Source organism: Ostrinia nubilalis, chromosome 3 (assembly GCF_963855985.1).
Source record: "Ostrinia nubilalis chromosome 3, ilOstNubi1.1, whole genome shotgun sequence".
Classification (NCBI taxonomy): Eukaryota; Metazoa; Arthropoda; class Insecta; order Lepidoptera; family Crambidae; genus Ostrinia; species Ostrinia nubilalis.
The window spans coordinates 9,370,571-9,397,709 of record NC_087090.1 but is presented as its reverse complement, the minus strand read 5'-3'; the positions used below and the strand labels follow the sequence as shown (position 1 = coordinate 9,397,709).

At 35.5% G+C, this 27,139-nt stretch overlaps 2 protein-coding genes across 2 annotated transcripts; both read right to left on the bottom strand.

Moving 5' to 3' along the window:
* On the bottom strand, window positions 1–4,769 carry LOC135087860 (long-chain fatty acid transport protein 4-like). The gene is made up of 12 exons (XM_063982693.1): window positions 4,496–4,769; window positions 4,014–4,164; window positions 3,682–3,919; window positions 3,340–3,589; window positions 3,062–3,263; window positions 2,831–2,941; window positions 2,652–2,733; window positions 2,157–2,287; window positions 1,802–1,952; window positions 1,136–1,293; window positions 657–810; window positions 1–293 (listed from the first exon to the last, which is right to left on the bottom strand). Exons 1-12 carry the CDS (start codon window positions 4,633–4,635, stop codon window positions 136–138), a joined length of 1,926 nt encoding a protein of 641 aa, XP_063838763.1. The 5' UTR covers window positions 4,636–4,769; the 3' UTR covers window positions 1–135.
* Window positions 4,770–5,316: 547 nt separating this feature from the next.
* On the bottom strand, window positions 5,317–25,795 carry LOC135087854 (long-chain fatty acid transport protein 4-like). The gene is made up of 14 exons (XM_063982683.1): window positions 25,630–25,795; window positions 15,857–16,059; window positions 10,600–10,841; window positions 10,062–10,212; window positions 9,140–9,377; window positions 8,485–8,734; window positions 8,086–8,287; window positions 7,746–7,856; window positions 7,553–7,634; window positions 7,313–7,443; window positions 7,003–7,153; window positions 6,487–6,644; window positions 6,095–6,248; window positions 5,317–5,673 (listed from the first exon to the last, which is right to left on the bottom strand). Exons 2-14 carry the CDS (start codon window positions 15,902–15,904, stop codon window positions 5,516–5,518), a joined length of 2,076 nt encoding a protein of 691 aa, XP_063838753.1. The 5' UTR covers window positions 15,905–16,059; window positions 25,630–25,795; the 3' UTR covers window positions 5,317–5,515.
* Between the last annotated feature and the right edge of the window lie 1,344 nt (window positions 25,796–27,139).

Below are 27,139 nucleotides of genomic sequence, written 5' to 3'. Positions count from 1 at the left end.
TGAAGTTTCATACGATATTTATTTGTATAATTTACAGTGTATGTATATTCCAATAGCTTACAGAAGTTCATAACAATACTCTATAGAATAACCATAAGTAAAGATGTATTAACTAAATATAATGTAGAAATCAAATTAAAGTCTAGTTTGTCCCGAGATAATGCTTTCATATTCCGTCTTTCCTAATGATATGTATTTGTCTAACTTCGGATCCAAGTAGTAAAGTTTATCTGATGTTTTACTTGGATCGTAGCCTTCTTTCTGAAGATCGTTTTTCCTCATTTTGAAAGTTCCTGTAAAAAAGAAAAAATGCACAACTAAATTAAGTAACAAATGAAATAATAAAAAAAAATTAAATGGACCACTGACTGAAACCTGACTGACAAACTCCTATAAAGATTTTAATAGCAACGACGCAAGTTAGACTAGCACAAAAGTTTAATAAATAAGTAGGTACACTTAGGTTCCGGTTTTTACCCTGTGAGTACGGAACCCTAAAACGAAGGGAAGCGATTTTATCAAAACGTAATCGACATTAAATACTACGTTAAAGTTTTTATAGATCTTTATTGGTACTCCTATTATTCTAGCTTTTTCTACACACTGACTTGTGTATCCAACTATATTGAATGGAAAACGATCATCGTTGTGCTTACCAGTCAAATCAACACTTGTCATTTTCCTAATGAAGATCGGCCTGGCATATTTGGGAAGGTCTTTGGAAAGGTCCTTGAGCAGCTCATCCAGGTCTAGAGAGTCATCCACGTCAACGATGCCGCACATACCAGCGCGCCCTTCTATGTTCGGGATCTGTAACATTTAGATAGAAAATAGGATAATATCATACCTGACTGCAAATGCTTATGTGCTTAAAGGTTTTCTCATTATACCGACTTATTTATTACACGTTAAGATTGGGAATCTTAAATGTAAGTTTTTTAAGCAAAATATCTGACAGCACATTACAAAACAACACGCTGGGACAAGAACAAGAAACTGCGAAAGCAAAAAATGTCGAACCTCACATTTTTAGCCGACTTAAAAAAAAATGAGGAGGTTCTCAATTCAAGTGTAACTACCTAATTTCGTCAGATTTACTTACTTACAAGACACGACATTAAAAATGAATTTTTACCTCAACACTATACACAACAGCATCCCTTTGTCCTGTCAACTTGGAGATGACACCTTCCACCTCCGTGGTGCTGACGTTCTCTCCGCGCCAGCGGAAGGTGTCGCCCGTGCGGTCGCGGAAGTACAGGTAGCCCAGCTCGTCTGCCACCAAGATGTCGCCTACAGGGAGAAACGATACTTAATTGTATGCCAATACTGTCGTATTTAGCTTGGAACAGGTAGGTACTTCTTGGTTATATTGGTGATCAGGCAAGTAGGTACATCTGATACATGGACTGGCGAGTTACTAAATCAGAGATCAATCAAGTTTGTGTTGGAAAGTTTTTAAGACCTTACTCTGCTAAAATAACTTACCTACCTACCAACTAACCTGTGAAAACAATTTATTTAACTGCTACAAGTATACGTAGGTAAGTACAACCTTCGGTACATACATAAACCAAAGTAGCACCGGTATATAGCTACGTTCTATGCTAATCGGGACAGACAATACATATTAATAATGTACCTACCTATACTTTTTAATAAGTAAAAAATTGTTTGCGCGTTTCATAATGTCAAAGTATCAACCTTGAGTTGGCAAAAAAACGCACCCTCATCATGTCATTATGAACAATGCTTAAAATTTCATTTAATAAAAACAGCAAGTTCTGTAGTAGTTATTTACCTGAAATAAAAGCGGAGTCACCAAAAGAAAAGACGTCTCTTATTATCTTCTTTTTAGAGGCTTCTTCATCGACGTATCCCAAATACGCTCTGGTAGCTAGCTTCGGGTTTATTTTACTCACATACACGCCTGGTTCTCCAGGTCCCGCTAACTAAAATATTAAAAAACAGATCTATAAGCATCAGCCTATTTCATAGCAATTTAGTACATGTTTCTTCAAAATTGATTAGGTATCATCATTTTGCATATTTAGAGTTTGAAATTTTGGTTGATACTCGTACTATGTATACTTTATATTATGTACCTACATAATGTAAGGGAAATATTGTGAATAGTTAAATTAAAAAGTAACTACCTGGCATAAGCCTTTAGAATCTCTGATTGGCTCTCCAGTTTCTCGGTTTATTTTAACAAGTCCGATGGGATAGATACTACTCATTATTCTAGGAATAAATCCTACTGCTCCTATTTGGTTGTCCACGCTCACTGGAATTTAAATTAAATTAGGTAAGTGTTAAGAAAATTGTGCTGTACAACCAGAGGTGGAATTGTGTAAAGCAATCGTTATCATTTGACAGTTCATAACGTACGATTATTCTGTCAAACGCTTTGTATAATTGACTTTATCGTACGTTATGAACTGTCAAATGATTACGATTGCTTTACACAATTCCACCTCAGGTCACGTTAACTGCGCACCTCACTGGTATGCGACTCTCCCTGGCACTTCTCGTTCGCCCCGTTCGTACGAGAGTTGATGTGACGTCACCGCCGCTAGGTACGCAGTTAACTTGACCGGGGTGTAGGTATACCATCTCAGTGTTTGTTCGCCTATTATGTTTAGACATACCGATATTAGCATTTCCTTCCGTCGATCCATAGAATTCTGCAATTCGCTGTATGTTAAATCTCTTGACAAATTCTGGCCAGATCTACAACAATGTGAAGTATTTTGTATCATTTGAATTTATTGAAAACTGAAGTGAAGTGCGTATCAAACTTTTTCCTTTATTCATGGGTGTTACTTACTGTAGGTCTCATTCCATTGCCATACATCACACGAACTTGGTGTTGCTTGTCAATCGGTGATGGAGGAGTCGCCATGATGTAGCGGCACATTTCACCGATGTACTGGCCCGCCTAGAAACAGCACAGTTAATAAGACATGTCTAAGGTTTCCAAGTATCACCATCACTATGACGATGTAGTAGCCATGTCACATTAATTCATAATTAAGTAGTGAAAGTTGTGTCGACTTACAGTAGCATTATATTTGATGCAGTCTTGGAAGTAAGAGGAAGCAGAAAACTTTTTCCGAAGAGCGATAGTGCAGCCGAATATGAGGGCATATCCAATCGTGACGCAGCCGCCAGCGGAGTGGTATAGTGGCATCGGGCAGTATACCACATCATCAGAGTTTATGCCTCCAAAATAGTAGATACCAGTGGACCCACTGACCAATCTAGAACATACAAAGATCTAATTGAGCACCTAACGTCCAATCTTCGATTGGTAAAAAAAATTATTTTACTACATACTTAGCAGAAGAAATAACAGCAGCCTTGGGCAGTCCAGTGGTACCAGAGGTGAAGATATACAATAGTTTTCCATTGTAGCCGTCTCCTTCAGATCTGAACCACGGGAGTGGTGGTGTAGCTTCCAGCATTGACGTAAAGTCGTTTGCTGAGTGTGCCACAGGTGGTTCGTTGTTGGAGATGTTCAATGGCCGTTTGTTAAACTTGAAAAGTTTTGTGGACGGGTCCAAATCAGCTTTGAGGTCTTGGAAAACTATGAACAAAACAGTCCAAACGATAGATGCATTAAAAGACGTTTTGTGTGCTAAAGATAGTTATTAAAATTTTTGGCTCAATCATCCTTACCTTCTTCATACTCATCCCCATAAATGACAATATTACACTTAGAAATGTTGATAGAGTGGAGTAAAGTTTTCCCGGTCTGGTTTGTGTTGAGAAGAGGCACAACTGCCCCAAGCCTCGTAACGCCCAACCAAATAGCAGGTAGCTCAGGGCAATTGCTCATCATCAGACCGACCATGTCTCCCTTCTTCACTCCCTCCGCTTTGAGGACTGCTGACGTTCGTAAACTGAATTCTTCGACCTAAAATTTTTACATGATAGGATGGACATAGAGAAGAAACGATATTTTAAGATGTTTTCGAAAGCAAAGAGAAGAGATGTCACAATTTGAATACCTGTTGGAAAGTCCAAACTTCATCATCCATCAAAAAACAACTCTTGTTTGGATGCTTTTGCACAACATTGTGAAAGTAATCAGATATTGCTAAGTTGTTTTTTGAAAATCTCCACGATGTTAACAGCATTCGGATGTAGTGGTGGAGGGCTCTATAATCATGAAATTGAATCTTAAAATCAGGAAAAAAAGCTTATGTATGTACTATTACCTACATAATTTTAACGTGTTTTTGGTGTAATTAAAAATAATACACACACAAAGGTTTTCTAAATTCACTGTACTAAAGCATACTATTTATTCTGTGACTAAAGGTAGGTATTGTTTTATTTCAGGTAGTTTCAATGACTTTATTATCAGTTAATTTCAATGAAAAATACAGAATGTCTTAAGCCGGGCCTACGTCTACGTCCTTATTTCATGGGTAAAAAGATTAGCTCGATTAATTGCAAACCTATTCATTAGATTATTTATGAAACTTACTTGAAATCCCTTCGAAGAGTTACAGCAGCCACATAACACCACCTCCAGTGGCTGACGCCCCAGTAAATTGCCCATAATGTGACCAGGGTAAGGAGGCCTGACGTCCAGTCTTGGAAGAGTCCCTCCAGAATTGTACACATGGCTGATACTTTTTGGTATTCCCTAACGACACAGTTACACTAGGCGCTCTAGATTTAGTTTATTTTAACATCACAGTTTTTTAAAATTAATTATCATGTTGATGACCCAAGGAGTAAGCGCACACTGATAAGATAACCAAGATACGGATAACAAATTACTTTTTGTTTTCGTGTCTTAAATGACATTTTTACGTGAATTTATAATTTAAGGCATTGAATAAAAAGTAAAGTCCTTAGACTTAAGTTCAACCATATTGAACTTTGGTCGTTGAATTTTAAATTTTTCTTTACGTAATTTTAGTCACTATTATTTACGCTATTAAGTACCTAACTATACCACCTAAGAGAGTGACTGTTACTATTCCATACGGGAAACATTCTGGTAGCCCTTGCAAATATTTTCTAACTAAGAAAGATTACTTACACGCAGCCAAAATTATTTTGCAAAGGTGATTTTTTTGGTAAAATAGAGGTGACTCTGTAATGTCACCTTTAAAATATTTTATTTAGTAAGTATTTCTTATTATTTTAACTTTTAGAGATGATTTTTTTACCTTACCAGGGAACTATGCATAGTTTGCACATAATAATATAGTAAGCTATTACTTATGTGTTAGACAATTTTGCTTTGCGATTAGCCTCTGACACGAAGAATGAGTGTAGGTTTTTAAAATAAAACAGTTTTTATAGTATCCATCATCGTATATTTCCTCATGATTATAATTCTAACGAAAATAATCCATAAATCACCCTATGTATGGCTAAAAGTAATAATTTACTTAATGTACCTACCTAAATAATTATTATCTACATCACACATTCTTTTAGCATTACTTGAGGCATAGCTTACGAGTAGTTAAGTGACTTAAAATAAATGGAATCACAGTCTAATTTGTCCCGAGATGATCTTCTCATATTCTTCTAGTCCTAACGGTAAGTATTTATCTAATTTTGGATCTAGGTAGTAAAGTTTGTCCGAAACTTTATTTGGGTCGTAGCCTTCCTTCTGTAGATCCACTTTTCTCATTTTGAATGTACCTGGTAAACAAAAAACATGATTTATACCTATTTTCTAAAGAAACACTGGAAAAGGGCACTCACTGAGAATAGGTATTTTTTAACAGTTACATTGAAGTTCTAGTGTCGACTAAACTAAGCTAAAAATTATTTATTTATTTATTTAAAACAAGTTACATAGTATATCCAAACATTCATTTGACGATGTCACAAAAACCAGTTTTGGTTTTACCGTGCACCGCTGCATATTACATTAAAATTAATTAAATCTAAAACAAGGAAGTCAAAAACTATGATTGCGATTAATAGGTAATGACAATCTGGCTGTGAAAGTGGTAGACATGTCAGCCATGTTAACGTAAATTGACCAGTGAACCTGCAATGTGGCTTTTGAGCTTCATTTTAGCCTACGTTCAAAAAGCCGTGAAAAATTTTAACATACCAGTCATGTCAACGCTCGTCATCTTCCTGATGAAGATCGGTCGGGCGTACTTGGGCAGATCCCTGGAGACGTCTTTCAGCAGTTTGTCCAGGTCTAGCGTGTCGTCAATGTCCACGATACCGCACATGCCCGCGCGCCCTTCTGTGTTCGGGATCTGTTGAGACATTACCAAGTACTATTGTGATCGTTTGAAGAACAGTTACGTTTAAATCTTCAGAAACAGTTTAGCTATTAACATTTGCTTGACATTGACCAAAAATCTAAATTGTGCGCTCGAGTTATAAACATTTAATTGAACATTGGTAACAGACGTAGACGACGATAATGACAAAGAAAGTGCTACAACAAATTGTTGTCAACAATCATCTGAAACTTGTTATTTCTTTCCTTACCTCAACACCATAGACCACAGCATCCCTCTGCTCAGCTACCCTCGAGATAGCAGCTTCGACCTCGGTGGTGCTGACGTTCTCTCCGCGCCAGCGGAAGGTGTCGCCCGTGCGGTCGCGGAAGTACAGGTAGCCCAGCTCGTCCGCCACCAGGATGTCGCCTGGAATGGAACAGAAGACAATCAGAAAGGCGACATCACAGATAAAGAGAGTAGATAAGCTGCTGTAAGGTTACGATGCTGAGACATTCAATCTCAATCAAATTAAACCTTTTTGTGCTCCACTATTGAAGTCAGTCGTTATTATAACGTATGCTCCCCATTCAGTGGGACGGTGATACCTACTATTATTTGGAAACGCAAATTCACCACTGGAAAACTGGTAATATTACTGGACTAACTGGGAAGAGTAAGAGATAGCCCAGAACCGACTGGAGTTGATATATTTCTTACTGTCGGAGGCCAAGACTCTTTAGTTTGTTGAAATTCACTACATCAATATGAAAATTTTAATAATTACCTGATATAAACGCTGAGTCTCCAAAAGAGAAAACATCGCGAACAATTTTCTTCTCGGAGGCTTCTTTGTCAACGTAACCCAAATACGCTCTGGACGCTAACTTAGGATTGATTTTGCCAATGAACACTCCAGGCTCACCCGGTTTCGCCAACTGGAAAAACAATTAAGTTACATAGTGAATTAACGGTAACTACTAAGTAGTGTAAAATTCCAAAATGACTAAAAATTTTGTAATGCCATTAAAAGTTTATTAGTTCACAAATTGGGCAATAAGTTGGAATAAACCCATAAATCAGTGATATTTAAGTACCTGACACAGTCCTTTGGAATTCCTAATTGGTTCTCCGGTTTCTTGGTCTACTTTCAGAATAGCGATGGGGTAAACAGCGGGAATAATTCTGGAGACAAATCCTATTGCTCCCATTTTGTTGTCGACGTTTACTGGAAATCAAAAGTAGTGCTTGTTAACTCTCTATTGCATTATGAGACCTTTAAGTATTAATTTGCTCTTCAAAGTAGTTAAATACATTCAGTTCTATTGATAACTCACCGATATTTGCGTTGCCTTCTGTTGCTCCATAAAATTCTGCAACTTTCTTGATATTGAACCTTCTTACAAATTCTGGCCAGATCTGAAAAGGATAAGTTCGTACAAATTACTATACCTACATTAAACAGACAATCGGGCTGAAATCCAATTAAAGGCTTATTAGCTAGAGAATAAAGTTGAGAGTGATACATACCGCTTGTCTCATTCCATTTCCGTACACTACGCGAACTTTGTGTTGCCTGTCAGTAGCCGATGGAGGAGTCGCCAAAATATATCGACACATCTCGCCAATGTAATGTGCAGCCTGGAAAAAAGAAGTTGCGCTTTAAGGTGGAGTCACCAGCCCAAAGGGCACCAACTAGGTGCTTTGAAAATTACTAATCAAGGCTATCGAGCTAAAATTATGAAGAATTTAACTTTTATTGAAACTTGATGGAATGCCATACAAAAATGTATCAAAGCATTGCTTACTGCAATATCTTAGATTTTTTAAACCAGATTTATAACATGCTATATTAAGAATAAAGACTCACAGTAGCGTTATATTTCATACAGTCTTTGAAGTAGGCGGAAGCGGAGAACTTCTTCCTTAAAACAATCGTGCAGCCAAAGATGAGGGCTTGTCCCATTGTGATGCAACCACCAGCGGAGTGGTACAGAGGCATTGGGCAGTATATCACGTCTTTGGAATTTAAGCCGCCTAAGTAGTGGACACCAGAAGCCATGAACACCATTCTGAAAAAAAAAAATGTTTGTAAATAACAGTGTGAACTTGGATGTAGAAGGTCTTCAGAGAGCATATTAAAATGAGCCGCGTCAAATGCCTATTAATATCTATGGCAGTTAAAAATTCTAGTTCCAGGGTTGTAACTTTATTGGTAACCTTAACGATACTCACACCATAGATGATAGAAGACAGAGCAAAACCGTACCTGGAGGAAGAAATAACAGCAGCCTTTGGAAGCCCAGTGGTTCCAGAAGTATAGATATACAGCAGTTTCCCATTGAACCCGTCTCCTTCGGACTTGAACCATGGCAATGGTGGCGTGGTTTCCAGCATAGACGTGAAGTCGTTAGCTGAGTCTGCCACCTGTACCGCGGTGCCAGAAGTGTTCAGAGGCCGATGAGTGTATTTGAACAGCTTGATCGATGGGTTTAAGTCATTCTTCACTTCTTGGAAAGCTGTAAAGTAACAGAACATTATCAGTATAACAAATGGTAAAGTTTATGCTACTACGCGCACAGTGATCTAAGCTCCTAATAAGGGTCAAATGTTAGCTATAAACAAGGTCATTTTTTAGTTCGCTATTTAGCTCCCAAATCTTTACATAGGTTGGGTAGGGTAGGTATTTGTCACATAATATAATCTTATTATCAACAATTAAACCAATTTGGAAATTGTGATTTTACTCGAACATTTGAACATGTGGTCAAATACCTGCCTTATTGTGCATAAAAACAGATTTCCCATTATAGGAATTGAACCCGCATCCTCATTTTGCGTTGTAGTTCGTTACACAAATTACCTCAGCTATCATCGCTATTGATAACTTGCCAACTAATTACTATCCCATTGTTAGTTCTCACCTTCCTCATACTCGGCGCCATAGATCACCACATCACACTTGGCAATGTTGATGGAATGCAGCAAAGTGTTGCCGGTCTGATTGGTGTTGATGAGTGGAGCGACTGCCCCCAGCCGAGTGAGACCTAACCAGATGGCTGGCAACTCAGGGCTGTTGCTCATCATCACCCCAACCACATCTCCTCTCTTCACCCCATTTGCTTTGAGGACTGCAGACGTCCGTAAACTAAATTCTTCCACCTGTAATTTGGAATTTAATAAGCCATCAGTCCATGAATGTACGACGTGATACGCTGGTCATTATTACAAGGCTAGGTATTAATTATATCTCTCATGGTGTGCACGTGGAATATAGGAAAAACTAAGGCTGAGTTGCACAACCTAACTTTGACCGTAACTATAACGACAACCGGTGTATTTTGTATAAAATTTGACAGATTTTTAACGTTTGTCAAAGTTAAAGTAAGATGGTGCAACCCAGCCTAAGTATTTCATATAACAATTATGTTAACAAAGTCTGTATAATGTATAAGCAGTAAAATGAACAAATTCATACACCGACGCCAGAATCACAAACACCTATTGTTATTAACGTTAGTTTAAAATGGACTTTGGCAACTTAGGTAGGTAACTACATATTATTTTTTGCTGCTAATTATGCAGGATCAAGATGGCAAAAAACTTAGAACTGCAAACGGGAAATCCCGATAACTCTCCCGAACTCTACATAGGTAGGTACTTAGTATACCTATTGTAGTTTATTTTTCCTTGTGTTGTTTTTCTCTCAGTTTTTCAACAAATTCTTCACATTACTCGTAGTTGGTTAATATTTCTTATCAATTGTTCGATAATGCCTATTATTTATCAAACAAGAAGGGAAATGATAATACTTTAATTTAAGCGTTTTGATTGATAGCCTCTAACCTGTCGGAAGGTCCAAACTTCATCGTCGATTAGGAAACAGTTCTTGTTGGGGTGTTTGAGAACCACATCGTGGAACACGTCAGGGATTGCTGAATTGCTTTTTGTCAATCTCCGCGATAGAGACAGGATCTTGATGTAGTGGAAGAGAGCCCTGTAAACAATACCAAAAATTTCCACTTTGTATCGCTGTATGAATTCTCATTAAATAAATAAATAAATTAAATCTTAATAATTTAACAATAACCAATATCTACACTAATATTATAAAGAGGAAAACTTTGTTTGTTTGTTTGTTGTAATGGATAGTCCGAAATAAAATCGCCCTTCGTTTTAAATGAATTTCTAGCATGAAAAGGTTAGGTAATAAATAATTCAGAAAATCAAGGTAATGTCTTACTTCAATTAAGGGCCTCCGCTAAAATTCGCGCGGTTTCTTGAAGGAGCAACTTCAGTTAACGATGATAATTTATAAAAACAAAATGTTTATTTAATATTGTTAGTTAGGTGTTAAGAGCATAAAAGCAGCAAAAAAACTTACGTGAAATCCCTTCGAGCAGTCCTAGCGGCTACATAGAGCCACCTCCAGTAAAATACCAAAAGGTATACCACCACCAGTATGGCTAGTACAATCAGGCTGGTCTGCCAATCCTGGAACACCCAGGCTACGGCACAGGACGCCACCAGAACCGCTAGAGCCACCAGCATGATCAGAATCTTCCCCCACGGGATACTCGACTCCTCACTCTTCCCACCACGCTCCAGATCCACGTTCTGTTTACCCTATGACACAGAAAATAAAAATATACTAGTTGTCACGACGATTGGACGCATACTGACACTTTATCAAACTGCGTTAGAGATTAGATATTATAACATAGAACTGCCTATTTTCGATAGTTTTCAACAAAAGAATATAAATTTATGGAAATTGTTTTGCAGGAAAATATAAATATGTAATTAGCAGTAAGAACGTACAAGAACATGATACAATACCCGCTTACATTTCCGCTTCAAACCTAATGGATGTCTCTAAAACAAATGAAGAAGTAGCGTGCAAGTGTTTATAAAAACCAGTTAAATAAAGTTAAGTACTTAACTAGTTAATATTTTCATCCTGCTGAAAAACATTTTTTTCTGCGGACCTGGATGATGCACTACACACGTCTACGTCAATATACTTAGCAACATATAATCGAGTTTATAATACGACAGATTATAAGTTAATTAATTGAAAATGCCTACATTGTAATCAGTCATACCGCTCTACAAGATAAGAAATAAACGTAGGCATTATTTAGATCGGCTTAGCAGCGACGCACTGTTGGTGGTAGCCAATGCCTCTACATTTGAAAGTTCACAAATAAATAAGGCACACAATGTAATAAACGGGCGTATCTCATATTATAAACTGGACTGCAACAGTATTATAACGCGTGTCATTTCCGCATGACTTTTATCAATTCTGTAAAACATGACAAATACCTAAAAGAAGAACAAAAATCCTGAGCCCGTTCGACTGCATTGAACTATGACGTAGGTAGATGTCGGTTAATTTATTTTAATCCTGGGATCATCGGCATCGTTCATGTACCGTGCATACGTATGAAGTCACGTTCGCCAGTCCCAGGTTGCCATTGACGTCAGGGCGGACCCCACGGAGCAAATTCTACGTAATGTAACCAATCTACACGAGTTGTTAAAAATATTCCTGTGGTCAATGCATTTGCAACCGCAAACGTTTATCGGTGCTATAAATAAACATGATTGGACTGGTTATCTTGTGCATAGTGCCCTTTGCATTTTATGCACTTTAGTGTGTAGTCAGGCAAGTGGAGAGAAGTAAAATGTATTGCAATTTTGCAAGAGCATCTCATAAGAGCATAAGTTTTCTTTAGACCTACTTAACTGTTATCTTCCTGGTTGTCTGGATGAGATTGCTTCCTAGCGATATGACCGCCTAAATTGTACCGAGTAGGTCATAAAGACGTGTGCTAATTTAGTATTCGAGCCAGTAAATTGAACTACGGCACTGTGTCATTAGCTTCATTCAATGTTCCAATTGCTAGGACGTGTGTATTCGGTAACTTCTCACCGTCAAATTACTTTGTTTCTCGTATTAGGTAGGTATTGGCGCTGTTTTAAGTAAGCAAGATGCATCAATAAATTAGTCGCGACTCTACATTTGTTACACTTACAATTTTGAACTAAAACGTTATGTCACTTCATCTAAGAGCGGTATTGTTTTGGTATTATGTATGCTCCAGATGTTTTGTATTTTACTTTGGGACGTAGCGAAGCGATCAAGTCTATAACTACAACTGTTCTTGAAATTGACTTGTATAAATCCATATGGAAAAAAACCTAAGAAACAATGGAGCTCACACTGTATCGTATATAACTCTGAATGTTCAATCGATACCTTGGTCCTTCTCAGAAAAGTGTCATTAGTATTGAATTCGAAACTAGTCTACCAACGACATCAGAAACCGTTCTAAGTGGACAGACCTTGCGGGCATCCTGCTTAACTCTTTGGCGGTTTTATTCCGCTCAAAACAGCGAGTTATAATGCAATAAGGATACACCGCCTTGTCTATGTTTCCTATGATCACACCGGCTATTTTGAAGAAGATTATTTTACATAGCTGTCATCATCATCATCATCATTTCAGCCATAGTTCGTCCACTGCTGAACATAGGCCTCCCCCATTAATTTCCATATTGACCGGTCGGTAGCCGCCATCTAGCGCATTCCTGCCGCCTTTATCTTGTAGGTGGACTTTGATAGCATATTTTTACAATAACAGTAACAATACATTACATCAATATATTATGTATCTCGTATTTGTAATCTGATTGGATGATAATACTAAGTTGCTTTTTAATGTAAATAAATATTTTCCCAACACTCACTATGTCAATATTGACTTAACTCACAAACTCACAATAGCCTCGATAGGGACGATTGTGATTAGGTTTCTAATCGACATAGCTAATATACGAGTTACAACAACATAATAATATCATGATTAATGTATCAGTACGTATGTACCTGTTAGATACAATTTATTATTATATTTTAGTGAAACTTGATCTATAGTAAATAATGATACAAATAATTAGAACAACGAGAGCCTTTATAAAAAATTAAAAGTCATTTCTTAAATAAGTAAGCCTTTTTCCAGATGGATAGGATCACCACCACAAAAGATATAATTATTATAATGATAATGATCACGTAAAACATTATGTAGAACCTTTCAAATTGCAAGAAACTTCTCAAGATTTTAAATTAAATAGGTACTTATGTATTGATGGATTTAGAAAGGAGAAAGTCAAGTAGATAACACAATGATCATTTTAATTCCTTTTTTTTATGCTAGACAAGGCAAGTCTTTGTTTATTAATATAATCGCTATGTCGCTACCAACCGTGCGATGTGGAAATCATTGGGAGAGGCCTATGTTCAGCAGTGGACGTCCTATGGCTGAAATTATGATGATGATGATGATAATAGCTATGATGTAAAATGGTAGAGTCGACAGTACATTAGACCATAGATTCATGTATGAAAATAGCATTTACAAGCACTTGATGATGCTGTCTCTTTTCTGTAGTACATACCTATTACATAGAAGTGAAATGACAAATGATGTTCGTTTCCTCTTACATCTTCACAATACATGTTACGTAACGTTAACGTTGTTTGTTTGTTGGTTCTTATATTTGACCTTCAATTGTTAGAAGTATGTACTTGGAATATTAAGTTAAATCATTTACAGGAATTTTCATTCTTTCTTGAGAAAAACTAGTAAGTATCCTGTCACTATGATCATTAAAAGAAATCCTATAAAATATAACTCATAATAGGGAAAGCATACAAAATATCATTAACTGCTTAATCTATGTATTGCAGAATGACAAGCAAAGTACTGTTTACCATTTCTAGTGGGCATGTTTTTCAGTACCTACAGTATAATGCGAGTTTGATGATGATAGTCAAGATGTTCGCAAGTAAAAGGGGATATCACACTAATGATCAATGGCGAATCGATTTCTATAAACTTTCACATTATATTTTATTATGATAGAGTTTCACCTTTCGTGATTATTTGTGTCTGTGTAACGTATGCACATCTTTATGACTATAACTATAAGTCTTTAAAATTAAATTTCGTACTTGATTTCACGGAAGACTGGGCTGGGATCAAAGTATCAGAGAGTATGTTAAAGTAGATACAAAACCGGCTATAAACCGCTTCTATGGCGGAATTAAAGAACACAAGAAGACCATAATTCATTTTAATAATCTCTTGTACGATCATTAGTTACAGTCACATCTATAATTTGTGATGACACTCATCACATTGTCTATCAAGGTAATTACTAATGAGTGCCTGCTGAAATGGTGTCTAGCTATACGAGTATTAGGTATACAGGAAAACAGTCTTTGGAGACATTCCAATCTTTCAAAAATATTTTATGACGCATCCACAGGAATTTGCATCAATAGAAAAAAGGAATATATTCTCATGTTTCAATGAATAAATCATTTCTATCAGATAAACTAAGATTGTTTGATTCCCATACATTTTGTATGGGAATAATAGATTCTATTCCTCTGTAGTCTGTATACTTAAGAGACTATTGTAGATCTAACTAAGTACGCTTTGTTTTGCAATCACAAATATAGGAAGTATAATCAAGCCTGTTTTTTTCGAGATGTCGCTATTATTTTAACCTTAATTAATTAGTCCTCTGTTGACACGTCTCTATGGCGATTCAATTAATAATCTCCGCAAACGCCATAAATTATGATTACCTACTTTTTTGTTTACTGTTGTTTTCAAGGTTGTTCTGATACATATCACATAACACGTGAGCAGATTCTGCTTCAGACCTACTTAGTTTTTGCACCAAAGATTACAAAGAACTGTGCAAAACCAATGATCTTTAAATCCCATTCGTCTTTTTGTCTTTGACTCAGTCATACTAATGATGTAGAGCTCAAAGTGTAGAGCATTCATTTCTATTACATCTCAAATGTAATCTTGCTTGCGGTGTAAGTATTGCGAGTAGGCAGAAAGAGTAAATTTCGAAGTGTTTTACCGTGTTAAAAAGTACTTACTATACTAACGGTGTACCTACTAGTTTACCAGGCATAATTTGTTTATCGGAAATATCGGAATAAAACGAAAGCCTAACACTGTTTGCGCGTGCTGAAATGCATATATGCGTGCATGAAAACTCTACATTGTTTCAACATAAAAATCTACAACTATGAGGGATGTAGATTGTAGATTTGTAGAGTGGGTAATAAACTAATAAGGTAAGAAGGTATCAGGGTAAATAAGGGGAAGTAAATGTCACGGTTAATATTAATAGATTTTCTTTACTTACAACCTTTGCCCACCTCCAAAATCGTTACTACTTTAATGGTATTTTCAATGATTTATCTTTGAACTGTCGTAGGCAAATGATACTGTAGAGGTGATTTTAAACTGCATAATATTAACCCGCATGTCACAACTTATTATTGTTATGCCGCATTGTCTCGCATAATGCATGCACCGGTGTATAAAACAATCGCACGCCGATCTCAAAATATGCCATTTTGCAGAACAAATAATAAATTCAAAGCAAATCGATCTATCAATACCCATGTATAATTACGTCAAGTTAATATTCCTCAGTATTGTTCCTCTTCCTTTAACATTTAGAGCTGATTTGGAATGAGACAATAAACCTAACTTCAATTGACTCAATCCTAGTGACAATGAATGAAAAAATAAACTCACCTCCTGCTTTTGCCCGTTCAGGTTGTTCATGTTATTGTCCACCGTCATCTCTACACTTGTCGTTCAACTATTTATCACGTAACCCTTTTTTTGCACCCAATAACTGTTTACATATTTATATCAACCATAATTTCACGACACTGTGGAGCTGAATCGTTCGCGCGGCCGTGCGTACTGTGGCCTTTCTAACAACAGATTCATACCTGTAACAAAAAATAGCGTAATTACAAATTAAAATCGCTCATATCTTAATCGCAACCTTAATTATGCGATTACGATTAATTACCTACATTGTCACTTGGTAATCGGTTACGTTTGCCTCTAGTTTTAACTGTTGGTCTGCTACTTACGATAAGCTTGTACATATTCATTTAGTAGATAGATTTATAATATTTAGGTAATTATTGTATTTAGGAATGCAGGTTGAAGGGTCGAATAGGTTTTCAAAAGCAATTTTCTAAAAGACAAATAAGTAAGTATGACAACAAAGTGATAACCTTATCGATCTTGGTAGAGCCTACTTTTATTTTCATAGTGACATTTTCGCTACATATAAACCTACATAAATAAATTAAAATACGTATCACACGATAACGTCAATAAAGGTTCAATCGTAGCAATGTTGCAACGACTACGAACGCGTACTGAAACAAAAAATATTTTAGGTGGTTTGACTCAAACTCATTTGGTTGATAAATATGTAAGATTATAACCATGTAAGATTAGAACCTTTCAGTTTATAACCAATGTAGTACGATATTATATGAGTACTTAACAGATTAATCGGTATATCTTCATCACACAAAAACCTTGGACTTTTATACCTTGCTCATGGATTGTAAAGAATGCAAAGTATCCACTGGTCTACCTACGTAATTTGTAAAAGCACAAAAGTGTTCTTTCCCTTAATGTCAATATCATCAAGGAAAACCGCAAACACAAACACTGATGACAAAAGAAACGTTCTTTAATGCAACTTTTTATATTATTTTTCGATTAAAACAACCTCTGGTACGTCAAGGTCGGACAAAGAACGCACGCAGGCAGTGTTTGATGGGCCAGCAAAATGAAAGTGGGAAAGTCAATGAACTTTTACTGCATACCATTGGCATTACAGATAGTCTACCAAAGTATGAAACGAAAAAGTTGAGAGTATTTAAAGCTCATCGGGCTTTTCGCTGCAACAAATGGCGACATTCTACTTAGTTGAATTATATCTACCAATTCGTAGAACTACGATATTTTTCTCATACCACGTAAACGTAACGCACTGAGTTGGTCAAACGTATAATCATAGGGTTGTTGATATGGTTAGATAATAACCGAGCTTTGCTCTGTTAAACAACTGGAACAGTTTCATCATTTTAACCAGCTGCAGAACGCTGAAGTTAGAAGTCTTGTAAAGAGAAACAGATCCAGGCATGTAGCGCTATTATATACTTGAAGATTGGCTTCTAATCGAGAAGGGAGACGATTTTGCCAAAACTTATTGGGCTCCACTTGAGTACTTATTCACTCTGTTCATCATAGGTTCTGTGCCAGATATCGCCGGCATTCTGTGGGCATACGGACACTTTCGCTTTCTATTTTTAAGAGCTTTAAAAGTTTGATAAGATTGTCTTTTGCTCAACTCGAGGTAACAAGTAGAAAAATATTGAATTTAAGTTACAGAAGTATCTTATTTACTTCAGCGGCCTTCATGTAAAAAGTAGGTTAAGTAGCCCAAAACTTCCATACTTAACTAACATACAATAAACTGTCATTCATAGGCTCAACTTTTTAGCTAAAAGCTCATTTTTCGAGACTGCGGAAAAGAAACTGATTTCCCAGTAAAGTTAATACTAAGAACAATAGTATGGTTGTTAAGTACACACAGGATTTCGCAAACTATGTGTGTCGGCATTTTATGTCACATCCTACTTTGAGTAATGTATGTAACCAGAACAACATAGGCAATGTTGTTCTGTTAATATTTAAATAACAAATATTATAATCTAAAATAATGAGTCGCGAATTGGTTAACTAGTTAGGTACTAGTAATGTTTATAATATTTTTTGAGTTTCCATGTTCTATTTCACGTAGGTATAAAATGAGAAAAAAGTAGTAAGGAAATAACAGTGTCCACAAAATTGAATGTTGTAGGTATTTTACCTTACTTAAATACTTATACCTTCTTGAGTAGGTACTGAGAAGGCAGTTGTATTTTATTCATTAACAAATACTTGACCATTATCGTGGTAACAAAGTACTCACATTGTGTACCTTACTCCCATGTTACTCGTTTCAATGCCTGCACTCGAGAAGTAAAACGCAAATATTCCTTCACTACAAAGCAAATAATAAATACGAATGGTTTACAAAGTAGCGCATGCTGAATTCACTATGGTTAATGTAAAGTTAAGTAAACTGTGTTACCGTAATTAGCTGTTCACACTTGTTAATCAGACATTAATGTTGACTTAAAACATCTTTAATGTTATGCATCAATACGAAGCAAAATGTGCCTATTAAATATTGTTTTAGGGATTAATTACGTTGGATAAATGGCATACCTTGTCATCATAGAGGCAACTGGCCGTTTCAGGGTAACTTAATTGACCGTGTAGTAACATTTATATCCTAAGTCCTAAAGTATCTACTTAGTTTTGATAACCTAAAATTAGTATTACAAAGTAGCTAAGTAATTAGCTCTTGCTTTTTCAAGCGATACATAGTGCGTATTTTTATGGGCTTACCTGGAAAATGCGTGGAAATTCTTATCTCACGATCCTAAGTTTGTTTGTGTGATAGAGCCATAATTCTATCAGTTCCATGGCTGGAATCTGGAATTCACTCAGGGTTATGCCCTACTTGCAGTTTCCTCACCACTCAGAACTCATAATGACTCGCTCGCAGTACTTCTGTTCATACAGAGGTTTTATATTACGAACCAATAATATGTTTTGATAGACATCCTATGTTGTTTGACACGCTTGTTTGCAATCTAAAATACAAAACCAAGATGTACCTAGGTAGGTAGTACTACTTAGCAGAGCTATTTGCTCTTAATATTTGAAATTGCATTATATTTCGTACTCTACGTCCTTCAACAAAACAAAACAAAGCGAAGTAAGTGACTAATTAATTGATAAATATTTAAAATACCATTAAGATATGATGCAATATATACCTAGTAGGTACCCATATTTACATTTCTAGGAATACCCTGCAGTTTAGTACTTAAGCCATTTGCTTACCTATATCCCCAGCAGTAATTCACCTCTAATAGGAAACACGTCGTTTTGCAAACATACGTTAAAAGAGTAGATTAATGAAATGAAAAAAACCTACCGACTTCAAGGCTGTCTATAATTTAATGTTAATTAGAAATTCAAATATCAGAGAGATGTTGCACACAAGATACTTTTTGAATTTGCGTATTTGCGTTACTTGCGTAATTGCGTATTGGCCACCACTCCCCAATAATTCTAAAGCATTTTTTTTAAGAAGGCACTTCATTCTGGTCTTAAAAACTTAATTAATTTTAAATTACCTGTAAATTAAGATTTTTCGTTGCAAAGTAGTTTAATTGAGTTGACAAAATAGTGACATCACTGTATAGTATGTATTGCCCTACAAAATCTATGGGAGAGTCTAGTTTTGACAGTTTTAAAAAGTACATCAATTGATTGGTGGTAAATGCCCTGTTTATGTCTGTTCTGATGATTTGCAAAGGATTTAACATGCAGATTTTCGCTAACTAAACTTCCTGGAGATAAAGATTTACGCAGAGAGTGATTATTTTCTGTTTGCTGAGATTTTATTGTCGACCGTCTCGACAAAATTCGTTGTGCAATGTGAAAGTTAAAGGTACCTATCCTGCACACGGTGCATCAGTGAGTGAAAGCAAATTTTATTGCAGCGGGTTTATGATCACTATTGGCCAGTCAGAGGATTTAAGATATTGACTGACTTAAACTAACGTTACGAGTTTGTTCTTTTTTTAAGCGAAGCTTGAAAAATGTAACTGTACCTAATACAGCGTGTGTTTTTATTTAAAACCTGATTATCGAAGGTTCAAAGGTTTCAAATTAACTCTATACATATAACAGCTCTACCAGACAGTAGCCAAATTGTTTTTAAGAATATAAAAATTTTAGAATGGTTAATATACTTTTGTAGATTTAACTGGGCTCCCTATAACGTTTTAAAAGGTTAAAAATCTTGTTGAATGACGTCATCAACGTGCGTGTGACGCGGGATCATTATTTTCCTTGCAAAAAATACGATTGAAATGTGACCGGTTCAAAATTATTTATTATACAGTATATCTAAATACCTGTAGCAGTAGGTATAATCTTTGATGAAAGAAACTCGTTTGTCTCCAATTTTTATGTATCAAAGTGCCGTAACATGGAAACTGTGACGTAAAATAATATTAGTCAACGTTTTCAAAGTTCATAGTAAAAAAACGCTGCCCAATCATTATAAATTACAGTCAGGTACAACAAAAATCATTAATATTCAAATTACCACGGAATAGAGCAGCTCAGCACGTATGTAAAGATAATCATTATGTATAAATTTGAATAACAAAAAATCGATTTTAATTTCCCATCATCATATCAAAAGCAGTCTGAAACCTAAGGATAAGATTTAAAACTTACAAAAAAACCTACAAGATGTATTGAATCTTATAGGAGGAAAAGCCTGCCCTTGCAGTTTATTTCTAATGAGTAGTTGAGTAACTACAAAATGATGGATTAGTCACATTTGGTTAAACAACGCGCTTTGTATGCAAGCGAGGCTCTCAAGTCAAAGACAGTGGTTAACGGTCAAACCATTTATGTAGAGTCACAACCATAGAAATTACTGCCACCACGCGAGTAAATTAGTATTTACTCGCTACTTGAGAACCTCACACATGCAATGTTATTACGATTTTTATTAATATACAGGGTGTTAGGTAAATGGGTATATGAACCGACACTAGCCCATGTTAACATGGGCATATAAATGGTATGGTGAAGTCAGAAAATTGATATCTTCATTTTAATTATTTTAATTTTCATACAAATCGGATTTTATAAAATTTATTTTGTATGAAAATTAAAAAAAAATAAAATGATATCAAATTTCTGACTTCACCATACCATTTATATGCCCATGTTAACATGGGCTAGTGTCGGCTCATATACCCATTTACCTAACATCCTGTAGGTGGGTACTAAGTTTCTATACAAAATCATCATTAGAGATTAGGTTCTTTGAAGGAGCACAATCCTCTGTTATTATCAAAAGATAAATTGGAGGATTTTGCCTACAACACGCTGGTCAGACGGGTGACGGGTCTCTAAATACTAATTTATCTAAGTCCAATTAAAGTTATTATGGGGCAGCCTGTATAAGTATAGTTTAAATTGTGTAGAAATGTAGAGACATTAAAGAACGGCATTAAAATATGGCATACAAGAGGTATGAATGCTACTTGTTCAACACTAAACCAAACGCCCAGAAAACCCTACACTTGGTTGTTTTTCTCAATGTTAGTAGGGTCTAAGGTCGCAAGACGTTGCGTGCAAGTTTGGTAATACGCAAGATTTGGGTCACAATAGAGGTATCACGAATATGATCGTGGTATGATTATGAACTCTGCATGCATAATGCGCTATTACATTAGTACACTACTAAAGTAACAATTAGAAGGGAACAATAACCTTAATGTTTATAGCTTTTGTTGCCATAAACCTCGTCTGAAATTAATAAGAAAAAAATAAAAATAAGAAACAAATAAGTCGAGTCCTTATTTATTAAGGATTAAAAGTATTTATTTTCTTAAAAAACATAATATTCACACATTGTAATAAACTAATGCACGTTTTCACCACCAGTCCCTAATTTTTAAGTGACCCCAAAACTATGAAACAAATTCCCTGTTATGTCTTACCATAGGGGTCACTTAAACATTAGGGATTGATGGTGAAAACGGGCATGAGTTCCTTATTAAGATGATGAACTCTACATTATCATAATAAATTAGATGTAAAGTCAATGTTCTATCAATTAATTATACAAACAAGCGTTTAACCATCTCAATCCACAACCAATTATTTAGATCGATATAAAAACGCCAATAAAATCATCTCTTCCAAACGAAGTAAAAACTGGTTGTTATGTAAGATTATGTCACTATCTTTTCGAGCATGGGCATAGCCCACATAGTTTTGGTTTTGGTGGACAGGTTGGCACGTATTATGATGTATCGAATTATTAAAAGGTTTCTTTGGTTATTTTTTATTATAATAGAGGTCGAACTTTGACCTAAGGCGTACAAATAACTACCTAGTAGTACCTACGCGGCGTAGGCTCATTCATATGCAAGGACATAACTAAGGGAGGTAGCCATAAAAGTAAATAATGTTTAAAATCTTGATAAGTAAGCCTAGGATTAGAGTTTACGAATATGTTTATTTAGGTAGCAATAAAATTGATAGTGTTTGTTGTTTACATAATAATTCTCACCAAATCGACATTGCTAGGAAATAAAATCTCTTGATAAGATAATTATAATTTATCGTCATGCATGCGGATCCTGTAATTATGTAAGTTCTGATTTGGAGGTACTGAGTGGTGGTACTGATATGTAAGTAGTTTTTGTTTATAGCTCTATTGGGCAAATTTTCTGACTCTGACTTTTCCTTCAGTATAAAGTTTAGTTATTTTGCACAATGCCTACAGACGACCGACACAAATTAAGCACAGTATTACAATATTGTAACTGTAACTTTGGCATCAATTTATGATCTCCGTAACGGACGGGACTATTCCCACCTCTCGTTCCCACCACTGCAACTCCTGTGTAGCCAGGATCTACAGCTTGACCGCCATAAAAACCCAACCAATGAAGGTCAAGTTTGTCCCGGGGGAAAGTTCTGTCATTGGACCCGCAACGAAATTAATCAGAAGAACATAGGAGGAGTTCGAAATTAAGGTTCGACTTCCCTCCATTACAAAGCGGATGACAGGTGATAAACAAAGATTTAAAACCTTTAAGAAAATATTATGCACCACGGACAATAATATCAATTAAGGGGGCCTATCTTATGAGCAATTAGCAACTATCTGCCAATAATATTTTTCACAAAATCGCTTAAAAGCACGGAAATTTTTCCTTGTCGCGACAAGATCGGTGTAATAAATTACACGTAACACACATATCAGATTCATCGTCTTTGCTTCTAACTTCTGCGAGTGAACGCCTCGGATGATACTTGTGAGTGATTGCGAATGTCAACGCAAGGCGCTTGCGCAACTCGGGACGCAACGGTCTCTGCGTGCGCGTGCAGCAATTGTTTAGCCTGGCTGTTAGTGCCACACTCTAACACTTGATGAAATAAGCAAGCATCGTGGTAGACCTAACAAAAGAATTATAGGTAGGTACCCACACGTAATTGTATTAGTTGTGGTATAATTACAGGATACACTTGATTCTGTTCAATTTCAAGTTACCAGATCCTAATCGGGTGGTTCTGAAAGATATGAAATGAAAATCTTTATGCAAAATGATTGATGAATAGTAACGTAATGGTGGTACTCAGTAATGGTGGTATGATAGTCAGTACAAACACAATAGCTGACCATTTCGACTATTGCATTTATTTTGTAATACACATTACACAATTCTGTTGGTATGTAAGTAATAATTGTAATCACCTAATTTAATAACAAATGGACTATATTATTGTATGGAAACTTTGTCCTATCTTTTCATCGCATTGCTTACGTTTGTTTGATATAATGATACTTAGGCAGATAAAATTTGGATTATTTAGGTTTGTGTCTTTTTTATGCTAGACAAGCCAGGTATTTGACCGCAATCGCACCTGGTGTTAAGTGACCTGTATGTCATGCTGGATTTCATGCTGGATTTTCTTACATTTTTCCAACAGACCTATGACAGTTCTTTTTTCAGAGCAATTTTTAGCCTTCATGGTTGAGCTTTTTGGTCAAGCTGTGTGAGTTGGAAATGAAAAAAATAAAATTAATAGGATTGTAAGCTAATTTTATCCTCATTTAGATGAGTAACAGTACCTACCTATTGTTATAAGTCTAAGTCTACTACATACAGGGTGGAATCCACCTGGAGGGAAAGTACTCTTGATACTGTAGGTAGAAAATTTTACTGAAAGAAAACATTCCCTTATTTTTGAAAATAAAGAGAACTGCATTCAAAGATTTTCGAAAATTCACTACCATACCATACAATTTTCTGTAAATAATTAAAATAATTTAAGATTACATGGATTTCCTTTCATTTGATTTATCAAGTTTGTTAGAGAGATTTCATCCTTATACCTAACCCTAACGATCGATGTAATAAAAATACAGGGAGTAATTTTTTAGAGATTTTAGTTGGTTCGATTCCCAGGTGTGGCAATCAAATTTTTGGAAATCTTTGAATGCAGTTCTATTTATTTTCGAAAATAACTGAATGTTTTCTTTGAGAAAAAATCTCTATCTACAATATTAAGAGTACTTTCCCTTCAGGTGGCATTACAAAATTCCACCCTGTATATGTGGTACTTTTGGTTAGAAAATAATGACTAGGTAAGTACGCTGTGGTGTAAAGACATAGTAATCATTATGCAAGCTTACGTCAAGTTTTAAAGTCATTAATAATAGCGGAATCACTTTGGGGTACTAACGACAGACCTTGAGTTACTTTAGACGAATAACGAACTAACTTATGGTAGGCAAATGAAGGTAGGTGGGCATTGAACCTGCTAATGATGGCACAGCAAGCTTTCCATTGAATATTTGTGAAAAACTTACCTAAGTAGATATATTTATACTTATATTTCACATTTTTCGAAATAACCTAGCTAGGTCTATAGAACTACAATTAAACTAATATGATTTATGGTTATAATACATTAAATAAATAAATATTAATTTATTTAAGTTAAAGTTTAAGTATAATTTCCTAAATAAATAAAATAATACCTGCGTTATAGAGAGATTCGAAATCATTTAATACTGTGTTGTTCAATAAAAAATTGGATTAAAATAAATTATTCAACTATAAGTTATTATTTGCTCCGTGGTAATGTGTAGGTACAATTATCTAACTAAGTAAATTAAAGAATTTGAATAAACATTTTGCAAAATAGGTACAATTATGTACAAATAATCTAAAATTATCTAACGTTGATTAAATATGATGTATGGCACAGAGAAATTAGGTAACTAATTCTCAAACGTAATAAGATAACTACTATAAATCCTGATTATGACATTCCATATTAATGTTATCTAAAAATCGAAATTATTGATCAAAACAACTTTTATCTCGAGGTAGGTAGATAAGTTCTTTACCTACCTATTAAAATTAAAGAAATGACCCTAAGTTTATAGAATACTTCACATACACATTTAAATAAAAATAGAGTTCATAAATAAAAATATTATTAGTCAATAAATATCTATCTCTATTTTTTTAGCATATTCCATAAGCTGAATATTAGTTTAGCTCTTTGTCATTTGATAATTAATAAATGCAAAAGAGTAAAAAACATATTTTTTTTACCTCGTCTTTGTTTCAAAAATTTTTCAACAATTTCGAAAAGAAAACCGTTGTTGTCATTCAACAAAAACATTTGAGAACACAACGCCATTTCCATGAAAATTATCTACATATTTTTTAGGTATTTTTGTTCATAATATTTATTTCATAACTACGTACAAACATTAAAAAAAATACTTTTAGACTAAAAATATTTGAAAAATCACTTACCAATTTTAACAAAACTATTTGTTTTTCTTGCAATCCAATGTAATAACCCGTGTTTTATTTTCCCGCGTTACCGCGAAGCCGCGAACGTTAAAAACTTTTTCGTAAGTCGAACAAGGCCGAATGGACACTGGCAGCCGGGTCGCGGCCTAGCGACTTTGTGGCATGGCGGGCGAGCGCGGCGGAAGCGTGGCTAGACCCGGTGTGGGGTGCCGATTGTATCAGATAATCTCACCGTGGCCCGTGGGAGACAGAAACAGCACAGGAACGCGTGTCTCCATTCACCGGTGCCAAGAAAAACACATTCAGCCTTCAAAGCGGCTAGAAAGTCACAGCAATTTATGCCAAACATGATTGATGACTATACTCAGGTGCATAATGCAAAAAGCGCAGGCTTTCTTATCCGATAGTAGAGTTTCCCTTTGTCTCATGATGGTCGGTGGGATATGGACCGGAGAGTGGGGTCCTGACTCATCAGCAAAACTGCTAGCTGACTCAGTAAACGTTGTTTTGCACCTAGTAGGGGTATATGAAAATAGTTTACGTCCTAATCTCAGACCTACTGATTATACCCACAAAATTTCATAGAGTCGGTCAAACCGTTTTGGACTAGTTGTAATGCCACCTGCAGGGAAAGTACTCATTTTAAATTATTTTAATTATTTACAAGAAATCAGTATGGTGGTGAATTTTCAGAAATTTTCGGAAATCTTTAAATAGGTACATATTGAGTAAAATTTTCTTCCACAGTATTATGAGTTATCTACTTTCCCTTTTCAGGTGGCGTGGCTTTACAAAATTCCACCCTCTATATTATGTAGAGAGATATTAAAGGTTAACAGCGTTTTATAGTAAGTACTACCTAATCTTCGTGATCTAGTATCTCTTTAATTCATCTAGATAGGTTCTTCATACATTTGATTTAAATCCTAGTTGGAGTTAATAATTTAATCTTATTAACTTATGTTGACCTATTGTTGAGTAGGTAGGTATGCCAAATTGCTGAATCGTGTTATCGCGTTTAATAAATTGGAGTAAAAAAGACCTTGCCCTAACCATAAAGAAAGATAGCAGATAAAGCTTTCCTTGAAAATAATTAGAGGGTCGTCCTTGTAAGAGTCTGATACCGGTGCCCTTGATAATTGCGGTCAAGATGTTAATAAACCTAATTTCTCGTAGCCACATTCGTAACCTACTTCCATAATTAGAATAGCACCATGTCGCTTAGTGGCGTGAGGTTCAATGAATCCAATCTAATTTACTGCCTTTAAGTTTGAATGCTGTTTCTATAGCAACTCCTGAACCAATTGTTAAATTTGTTTTGTATGGACTATCGTGTGCAACTGGCCGTGTCACCATCATGTCACGCTACTATTCCATTATAGTCCTTTCACACATTTTGGGTCAAAGTTCAATAATTTTAAGTTAATCACTACATGTTAAATCAATTTACCTACATTTTATTATTTTTGCTTTATGTCAATTTGTATCATTCTATTTTTTAGTACCAAAT